General features: G+C 63.3%; 1 protein-coding gene across 1 annotated transcript in view; it reads right to left on the bottom strand.

Moving 5' to 3' along the window:
- EMC8 (ER membrane protein complex subunit 8) overlaps window positions 1–9982 on the bottom strand; it is a 44558-nt gene continuing 34576 nt past the window's right edge. The window contains exons 3-4 of the mRNA XM_040982277.1: window positions 2397–2540; window positions 1–551 (exon numbers count right to left, since the gene is read on the bottom strand). Of these exons, the coding sequence (XP_040838211.1) occupies window positions 493–551; window positions 2397–2540 (203 nt within the window). The 3' untranslated portion in view covers window positions 1–492. The remainder of the gene's footprint in view (window positions 552–2396; window positions 2541–9982) is intronic.

Below are 9982 nucleotides of genomic sequence, written 5' to 3'. Positions count from 1 at the left end.
CTTTCAGCTCTGCTCCCGATGCCTGACCCAGCTTCATGCTGACGGGCCGGGAGCTAGTATGTGATGGCCACTCCCACGGGAGACATGTATGGCGTTCCAGGCCCCGAGCCAGAACAAAACACCAGCACGGCCCAGCCTCACTTCCAAAAAATGTGTATTTGTGTGGACCACAGCCCCCGCTGATGTGGTCCAGGCCACACCAAGGCCCCAGGGTGTGCTGGCCGGCCGCGCAGGCCAGACGCTCCTCCGGCTCCGTCACCTGTCCTGGGCTACGCTGTCTCCTCCGCCCAGGGGGCGCCACAAAGGAGCCTGATGCAGAATGCATGCAGCCACTTCCTGTCCGTCTCCGGGGCCTTAGGACGGTGCCCCTCACGGCCACGTCCGTGTCACTGCCGTCCTCCTGCTGTTTGTCCAGGGGAGCCCTCTCCCCAGCTGTCACCGCGGCCTCAGGCGCGTGCTGTGTCCAGCAGGGGCAGCGGCCGTGGTGCTGCCTCAGGCTTCCGGCTCAATCTCTCCGTCATCCGGGCCCGAGCCGGTCTCGTCCAGCCAGACTGCGAGCAACAGGGGGATTCACGCTGGGACTCGGCTCCCTGTCCCACGGGGCGGCCCTGGCCTGTGCCTGACCACTCCCCGGCAACACCTCTGGCTGGGGTCCCTGGCCCCCTCCTCGGCTCTGGCTGCTGAGGGAGGGCTCAGGGAACACCCCCACCTCTGATGGACCTGCTTGCCGGTCCCTGGCTGCTGTGGGAAGCCTGGACCCTGCCTGGACACCCCCAGGCCTGGCCACCTTGCCCACTGCCTCTAACCGCTATGAACACTGGCCCTCAGCAGCGGCCCTCTGTGCCAGGGGCCCTCTGTGCCAGGGGCCCTCTGTGCCAGGGGCCCTTGCCTCCCTCAGGCTCTGCTGTCCTCTCACGGCCTGGAGGGGCAGGAAGGCAGCACGTGTCCATAGCGAGGGGCCCGGCCTCAGACCGGGGGTCTTGCAGCTCTGTGGCCGCTTGTCTGTGCCTCCCCAGGCCTGACAGCAGGAGGGGCGCAGGCTCTGTGGTCCAGTGCAGAGGCTCGCCCCGGGGCAGGCTTCTGGCGGCAGTCGAGCTGCCAGGCCTGGCTCTGCTCCCGGTGCCAGCTCCTACACATGCCCTCCCCAGGGAATGGGGCCCTGTGAGAGTGAGCCAGCAGGGTGGGCGGCTCCTCTCATCTCTCTGCCTTTCAAACATAAAAGGAATCACAAACAAGTCAATAATTAGAGCTTCTCTTGGGCCCAGGAACCTCCCACCCTCAGACCCCTGGGGCAGTGGTCATCCCACTTTGCAGGGGAGGACAGGAGGGCGCTGGGCCCAGCCACAGCCCCCTGAGTGCCCAGGGCCAACCTCAGCTGGTGTGGGGGTTCTGCTCGGTCCCCAGTCCACAGGGAGCCTCTGGGAAGTCTCCTTTCTGGACCTCTCTTCCCAGCTCCACACCAGGGGTCAGCTTGGTGCCCGCCAGTGGCACGGCTGGACGACAGTTAACCAAGCCCCAGGAAAAGCCTTCGGCCCAGTGGTGGGCGCCAGGAAGGCGCCGGAGGGAAAGCGGCTATGGCGTCACTACGGAGGCCGGCTCGCCACAGCACCTGGCCCAGAGCCATCCGATGACCTGGTCATTCACTCCAGAGGGAGAGCTGGGGTGTCAACCTAGCTCATCTGGAATATTCTATCCAATATCCCGCCCCCAAGTGTGCCCACCACACACTGCATCAGCCGGTGCCCAGCAAGGACAGTGTGTCGGAGGCTGGAAGACTCTACTGTGAGGAACTTCGGGGTCCCCCAGGACAGGGCCAGACCCTAGAGACCAGAGGCGTGGCAGGGACCCACCCAGAACCTCAGCTTACCTGTGTATGAAATGGGAATGATGACTTTTCCTAACTCAGTTACGTGTGAAAATGCAGTCACTCTCTCAGCAGGCTGCTGGGCCTGGCCCGGTGACCCTCTGCGACCCACGCCCCTCCTCCTGCGGCATCGGTACAGGGGCAGCTGGCGGGAGGCGGATCATCTGGGCCCATCCCTCTCTGAGAGCAGCTGCCACTAGAAGCCCGGGGCCCAGCCTGGGCACGGGCTGTGTTTCCAAGTGGTGCGTCCAGCCAGCCAGTGGCCACAGCCAGCAGGAGGACAGCGCATTAATCAACCAGCTGCCTGGCAGGCCAGCCCAGCCCCATCCATGCAGCACCCCTGCTGCCAGCAGGCCTGGACAGCTGACTGCTCCACACGCTGCGTCTTGCTGGGGCTGGGGCCAGCGGTGGCCAGATTTGAGCACACATTTTTAATTAGTCCAAGGGGTGGGGAGGGAGGGAGGGAGGGAAGGAGCTCCAGCGAGCTGGGCCTGCCCTGCCCTGCTCCGTCCGGGGCGCCGCGCTGGCTCACCTGTCTGCCTCGAGTCCCTGGGCAGCCCCATGCCCGTGGGTGTCGGGGGCGTGATGATGATGTCGGGCACGTCCAGGTGCTTGTCGCTCAGGACGGGGGCCTGGTCGTGGCTGCTGCTGGCGCTGCTGACGCACATTTTAAAGCCTGAGAAGCCGGGCGTGGACACACAGCAGAGGGACAGGCGTCAGTGGTGCTGGAAGCTGCCACCATGGCCGCCTCCCCGCCGGCCATCACAGCGCGCCCCAAGGCTGTGTGGCCGGCCGGGCACTGGTGCCCCGACTCCCAGGAGATGGCCCCTCTGACAGAGGGCATCAGCTTCTGTCCCAGGGGTTACCAGGAGGGCCCCTCTGGGTGCAGAAGTGTGGTGAGCAAGCAGCAGGACTCCAGCCCCAGGGAGCTGCTCCCCCAGCCCAACATGACAGCCGCTGGATATGACCTGAGTCGGGGTCTCCCCACAGCTTGGCCACGTCTCTGGGTCCTTGCCCAGTCCCTCTGTTTCTGCGTCTGTCACCTGTCCACACTCTGAAGACCCCACTCTGCTCACCCCATCTCTCCCTCCTTGGCTGGCTCACCCATCTTCCTGCCCTCCCCCTCTGTCCACCCTGAGGAGAGCAGAACCTGAAAATGAGAACACAGCCCGTGTGCTGGGAACACTGGCAGCTCCTGCCCGCTGCCCCGGGCTGTCCCCACAGCACTGGCCTCCATTCCTCCCGGCACACGCGGGCTCCGTGACCAAAGGGTGTGGTTTCTGAGCGAATCCCGCCTCCTCGGGCCTCCCTCTAGAGACGCATACACACAAGAGAGGATCAAAGGTCCTGGGGCCAGCACTGCGGCAAAACTAAGCCAGCACCTGGGATGCCAGCGTCCTGGATGAACGCTGGTTCGAGTCTTGGCCGCTCTACTTCTGCTCCAGCCCCTGCTAGCATGCAAAGGAAAGCAGGGGAAGATGCTAGGGCCCCCGCGCCTGCACAGGAGACCTGGGCGAAGCCGCTGGCTTTGGGCCGGCCCAGCTCTGGCTGTGGTGGCCGTCGTTGGGAGGGAACCAGTGGACGGGAGGTTCCCTTCTCTCTCAGTAACTCTACCTTCCAAATGAAAGCAGATAAATATTGAAAAAAAAAAAGCACACACTCCGTGGAGCTGCACCCCTTCTCGGGCCTGTTGTCCTGAGGTGTCCTCCACGTGCTCATCCATGTGCTGGCGTCCCCTCACTCCACTGTCCTCCAGCACGACCTCATTCCCCCAGGCCACACCGGCCACAGCTGTTCCCACTAGGGACAGGAATGGGGCAGGCACGCCGATGCTTCAACATGGGCCTTCCCCGGCTGCCAGGCCCCCATCTGCACTGCACCGAGAGGAACGCCGCTTTCTGCAGCCTCCACCTTGGCTGAGCTGACCACTCTGTTCTCTAGTGACCCAGGGCCAAGTGCAGCGGCTCCGGGGCCTTCTGGGTGCCCTTTCAGCAGATGACCCGACCTGAGGGAGAGGGGTATGGGAACCCCCAGACTTGTTCTTGGGGTCAGAAGCGTGGGTAGGCCCTGCATCCTGGGGGCCCCTTAACATGGCAGAGAGCAGAACTTTTCCCATCACTGGGGCCAAACAGCTGTCTGGGCCAAGGGGGCGAGGGGGCGAGGGGGCAAGGGGGTGAGGGGATGAGGGGCAAGGGGGCGAAGGGGTGAGGGGCGAGGGGGCGAGGGGGCAAGGGGTGAAGGCGGTGAGGGGGCGAGGGGCGAAGGGTGGAGGGGGTGAGGGGTGAGGGGGCGAGGGGGTGGGATAGCGCAGGGCCAGGCAATCAGGCAGACCCCAAGAGCGTGTGCTGGACCCTCACTCCGGCCTCCGACTTGACCCACTGGGGAGCAGCTTCTCTCTGCAAGCCGGGCCCATGAGGCAGCTGGGCCCTGGGCCCCCCCGTAAGACAGCACAGGGAGGGGGGGTATCTCCGCCCTGGAGGGACACTCAGAAAGGCCACGCTGGCCCAGGGCAGACTTGGTCCCTTCAGTCCTCACAGCCTGCTGGCATTACCCACGTCACAGACACAAAATCTGAGGGTCAGAGTGGCACAAGCCACACGTAGGTGGACGGCCACGAGGAGAGGGGCCGGGACGGGGGCGGGGAGAGAGGGACACCCAGGGCCGGGCTGACTCCAGAAGCCAACTGAGACACAACCCTACCCCGTGGAGTGAGCGGGATTCCTGAAAAGGGGCAGACACCACACACAGAAAGAAAAGAGAACGACCTCCCATGGGTTCACTCGCCAACAGCCACAGCCGCCAGGTCTGGGCCAGACGGCAGCCAGGAGCCAGCAGCCCCAGTCTTGTTCTCTGCACAGGTGTCTTCCCGTTGCTTTGCCAGGCGTGTTAGCAGGGAGCTGGACTGGTAGCCGAGCAGCTGGAACTCGAACCGGCGCTCCCATATGGAATGGCAGAGTTGCCAGCTGCTTCACTCACGGCGGCGCCACCATGCCGGCCCCAGGAAGTGTCTGACGCTGCGGCCTGCACTGGCTGCACAGCTCTGCCAGCCTGGCTGGGCAGCCGACAAGTCCTGCCACAGAGGGTACAGAGAGCAGGGGCTGTGGTGTGTGGCCCTGGGCCCTCCTCTACACCATTGCACCGGGCTGGCAGCCTGGGACAGACATCCCAGTAGGGATCAGGCACCTGAGGCTTGCCAACATGGGAACAACAAAACCCAAGCCCCACGCCCGGCCGCAGGTGGAAGCTGTCCCCACCACACAGGGAAGCCGTGGGTGACAGGAGGCGCGTTGGGGCCTGGAAGCCTCAGGCCGCTCAGGGTGGGGGTGTGGAGGGTCAGAGGGTGCAGAGGGGCAGCAGGAGGGGAGGCGCCCCAGGTGAGGTCACTGGCAGGAAGGAGGGCAAGACCCCAGGCGGCACAAAGCCGACTTCGGGGATTAACAAGCAAATGCCAGCTCTGGCCAGCCTCCTCCGTGCTAAGGCAGGATTGTGACTCGGTAATTACGTGCCTGCCTCGGGCCATTAAAAGCCTATTTCCTGAGGGGAAGGGCCGGGCTAGGATTCCAGGGCCCCCTCCCTGGGGCCCCAGGAGGACAGTCCAGGCTCCAGGGCAGGATGGTGGGGCAGGAAGCCTTCCCCAGAGGGTGGCCCAGCCAGGCTGCTGGGGTCACTGCCCGCACTCAGTCCCTTCCCTGGCACGAGGGGGTGCCACTCCTGAGGGCAGAGCCACACACAAACCAGACACAAAGTCCCTGTCACAAGGGCTGCACAGGCAGGCCCCAGGAGGCCAGGCAGACCAGGCCCAGCTCTGCCTCTGGCTCCAGGGCCACAGTCCCTGGGTGGCCACCCATGCCCGCTGGGCAGTGAGATGCTCATGTGGACCCCATCCCGCCTGCTCGAAGAGGGAGGCACCAGGTGAGTCTCCCAGCCGCAGCCAGGCGGCCGTGGGAACCAGTGACCCAAGTGCAAAAACAGGGCCACAAGACTGGTATTGCTGGGGACAAAACACCAGGGGTGGGACACGGAGTGGGAGACAGCGGCCAGGCCTGGGGAGTCCTGGGCAGTGACCAGCTTCCCCCATGCCTCTAGACCCCCTGCCATCGTCCCCGGCCAGGCCCTGTCCTCACACTCCTTGTCCAGACAAGGACGATGGGTGCACACACATTCTCCTGTAAGCCGCTGCTCCTTCCAAAGCCCTGGGCCAGGGGGGCCGCGCCGGAGACCCCACTTCCCTCCCCGCAGCTGGGGCTCCAACCCACAGCCAGGCCTGTGCCGGCAGCGTGGGGTGAGGGCGCCCTCTACTGGTTCTTTAGAGGAGTGCGCCTTAGCTCACAGCCCTGGACGCCCGCCTTGGGGATCCGCCTTTGTCACTCCCTGTCCCCCAGACACTGCCACTCGGGGGACCTACGATGCAGGGGAGCTTTCAGTCCTGCTTTGTCACCTGCAGAAGGAAGGGTGGTGCCCAGCACCCCTCTGGAACTGCCCCTCATTCCACGCAGGGCGAGCAGGAGAGGAGTGCCCAGACCTAGCCCGGTTGTTCCGGGACACCGCTGACTGTAAACCCCCAGTGTCTGGGCACCTGCTTGATTTGGGGGCCCACTGGGTGCCACTCAGCTGTGAGACTTAGCTGCCTAAGCATGGGCCAAGGGCACAGCCCCCAAGCCCACACCCAGCCCGTTTCCTCTGCCAGCACCAAACATGGGACATGAGGATTTTGGGGCCACTGGAAACAGCAGGGACACCCCACGCTATGGTTGGGGGCAGGGCGCAGGAAGAAAGTGTTCGCAGGGTGGGGCTGTTGAGCCTATTATTTCTCCCCCAACCCCCAGATGGCATTAAGACCCCATCTTCCAGGTGCCTGGCCCACTGAGGCAGGACCTTGCCTGGGGTCATCAGGGTATGGCCCTGAGCTGCAGCCGGGCGGGCAGGGGTTGGTTCTGAAGGGCCTCCCCGGGAGCCAGGTGGGCAGGTAAGAGCTCAGTTCCCAGGAGGGGAGGCCAGAGCTGTGGTAGGGCGGGTTAAGCCACTGCCCACAGTGTCTGCATCCTGTACGGGAGCCAGTTCATCCATATCTCAGCTGCTGTTTCTGATCCGGCTCCATGTTAATGCACTGGGAAGAAGCTGGAGCCCAGCCAAGGTGCTTGGGCCCCTGCTCCCACGTGGGAGGCCCTGGTGGAGTGCCTGGCTAGCCCCATGCGGCCATTGCAGCCATTTGGGGAGCAGACCAACAGACAACAGAAAATCTAACTCTGCCTTAAAACAGAGCAGGGGCTGGCACGATGGCTCCAAGGCCTTAGGACTCTGCACCCACAAGGGAGACTCAGAGGAGGCTCCTGGCTCCTGGCTTTGAGTCAGCTCAGCTCTTGCCATTGTGGCCACTTGGGGAGTGAACCAGAGGATGGAAGATCTTCCTCTGTCTCTTTTTCTCTATAAATTTGCCTTTCCAATAAAAATAAATACATCTTTAAAAAAAAACAAAAACAAATGCCTCCCTTGGTTCCAGATGCACTTAATCTGTTTGTTTTTAATTCCACAATAATAGGAAAAGCCTGGGCTGTCACGAGTTGAGGCTGGGGCCGCGCTGGAGGTTCTGCCTTTGGCAGACAGACGGCGGTGGAGGTTTTCAATCTCTTTTTAATTAAGGAGAAAGCCTACGCTTGCGTCAGGGATGAGCCGCTGGTGCGCCTGGGAGGAACCACAGCACTGAGGCAAAGATGAACGGAGGCGCTGGCGCCCCGGGGTGGCCCCCGTGGCTCTCACCTGGAACCCTGGCCCCACGGTTAGACCCCTGCGCGACTTCCAGCTCCCTGCCCACGCACCCTGGAGGCAGCAGTGACGGCTCAGGCCCACCGACCTGGGTCCTCGCCACCCAGAGGGGACCCGGAGGGACTCTGAGCTCCTGGCGTTAGCTTGGCCTAGCCCGGCTGCCGGGGACATTTAGAAGAGTTCTCATCCCTCTCTGTTGTCCTGCTTTTCAAATAAACATAAACAAAAGTAAAAAAAAAAAAAAAAAACTTCGGGAAAATAGGCAGAGGGCTCGGCACTTTGCCCAGCGACTCCCCAGGCCTGGGAGCCCCGAGCCACTTTATCTCCAGGTGACACCCGGTCAGCCAGGGGACCAAGGAAGCTGCCCTGAGCCTGGCACCTGCTTCCTGCCTCATGCTTCAGCTACCTCCCCTCTGCTTCCTCCTCATCCGGGCCGGCCCCGAGGAAGGGCGCCTGTCTCGGGTGCCCCGGCCTTGCTGCCCAAGGCCCAGCCTGGCTGTGTTGTGCATGTGCTGTGGCCCTACTGTGTGCTGGGGTTCTAAAATGAGCAGGGCACTGTGGATGCTGATCCCAGAGGAGCCAGACGGGGCATGAGGACAAGGTGAGCAGCCGGCGGCACGGCCAACACTGCAGATCCCCCAGCCTGACCCACCCATGCGTGGCCTGGGGCTGGGGGCAGGGAGCTATCTGGTCTCTTGCCTGCTGGTGCTCCCCTGTCCCGAGGACAGCAGGTGCTGGAGGCTTAGCTTAAGCAATGGTGACAAGGGAGATGTGCTAAGTCCCTGCTGTGGCCAGGAGGGCTTCCTGCTCTGCCAGGGACCCAGGGCGGGGCCAGCCCGGGGACCATCTGCTCCGGCACTGCTTCTGAGTAGGCCAGGGGTCCCTCTGCTCTCCCAGCTTCTGGAACAGGGTCTGCTGAGGAGGTTCCAGAGGGTGCATGCCGGGACCCCAGCCCAGCTCACCTGCTCCCCGCTGCCTCAGGCAGCCCCCCTCTGCAGAGCCAGGGTGCCAGCTGTCACCAGGACTGCCTGGACCCACATACAGCCATGACAGCCTGGCTTGGGGGGAGGGCAGGGGGCATAGGCTCATGAGCTAGGACTGTCCCCATAATTTGTACTGCTCTCCTAAGTTCTTTCTAAAAAGCGGGGAATTCATTACTCACACTTGAGAGGCAGACGGAGCTTGCCATCTGCCAGTTCATTGTGTAAAAGCCACCAACCAGCCAAGGCTGTGCCAGCCAAAGCCAGGAGCCAGGAACTCCATGTGGGTGACGGTGACCCCGCCATGTGGGCCATCGCCTGCTGCCTCCTGAGGTGTGCACAAACAGGAAACCGGACTGGAAGCGGAGGTGGGCCCCAGCCCAGGCACACAGGGCTAAATGGGCAGCAGCCTGTGGTTCTAGCTCAGTGTAGCTGGGCTGGATCCCGCCGTGGGAGTTCCCATGACACCAAACTGCGCAGTGGTCCTAAAATCTGCTCCTCCATGTTGGCAAAGGAATGTCCCCTTCATCCTTGAGCTAAGCTCCCAGGGTCCTGCCCAGCCTGCCCCTGTCACCCCTCAATTCCTGACTTCTTCCTGAAGCCTGGCCTTGACGCACAGCTTTATCCCCTGGGACTCCTGCCTGTCTGCTCTTCAGCACGCCAGCTCCTTCAGGCTCGGTAGCCTTCCCGGGTGATGCCCTCCTGGACCATGCTGTCCTAGGCCTTGCACAGCTGACCAGCTGCCCTGCTCATGCCTGCAGCCTGGGGACCTGGGCCAGGCTGCGCACACGGCAAGGGTGCCTGCCCGCCGGGTGGACTCCCATGCAGCAGCTGCAACCCCATGTCCACTCCATGGCAGGGCTGCAGTGCCACTCTCAGTTGAGACTGGAGCGTGGGAGGCCAATTAAAAACACAGGTGTCGCAACAGCCAATCCAGGCGCTCCCAGGGGCTCGGCAGGAAAGCTTCCCCCAGATCCCTCTTCCTGCCCAGGGTCCTGTACCCCTGGAAGCGCCCCCCAGAGCAGGCAGCTGCCAAGACTGACTGGGCCCCGCGGCTACTGTTCATCTCGGGTCTCAGAGCCCCCGCCCCACACAGACAGGGGAGCTGAGGACTGGCACACGCTGGGATCTTCAGGAGTTGAACTCTGACCTCTGCCCCCAGGTTACTTCATTCTCGGCTCCCCCACCGTGCTGGCTAAAAGTCGCCCTCGTTCCCTCTGCCCCAATTTCCAACTCGGCGTTCCCATCTGTAAGCCTGCTGATGCCACCAGCCTCTCCCTGAAGGTGAAGGTGCGAGCGGGGGCTCCTGGGACGCCAGGGCCCTCCCATTAACAGCTCATGGCTTCCAGGGGAGTCCCCTTTGGTCTCAGAAGGT

The sequence above is a fragment of the Ochotona curzoniae genome, unplaced genomic scaffold (assembly GCF_017591425.1).
Source record: "Ochotona curzoniae isolate NIBS_2020 unplaced genomic scaffold, NIBS_Ocur_1.0 contig_3622, whole genome shotgun sequence".
Classification (NCBI taxonomy): domain Eukaryota; kingdom Metazoa; phylum Chordata; class Mammalia; order Lagomorpha; family Ochotonidae; genus Ochotona; species Ochotona curzoniae.
The sequence above is the reverse complement of the archived record's forward strand: the minus strand, read 5'-3'. Positions and strand labels throughout refer to the sequence as shown.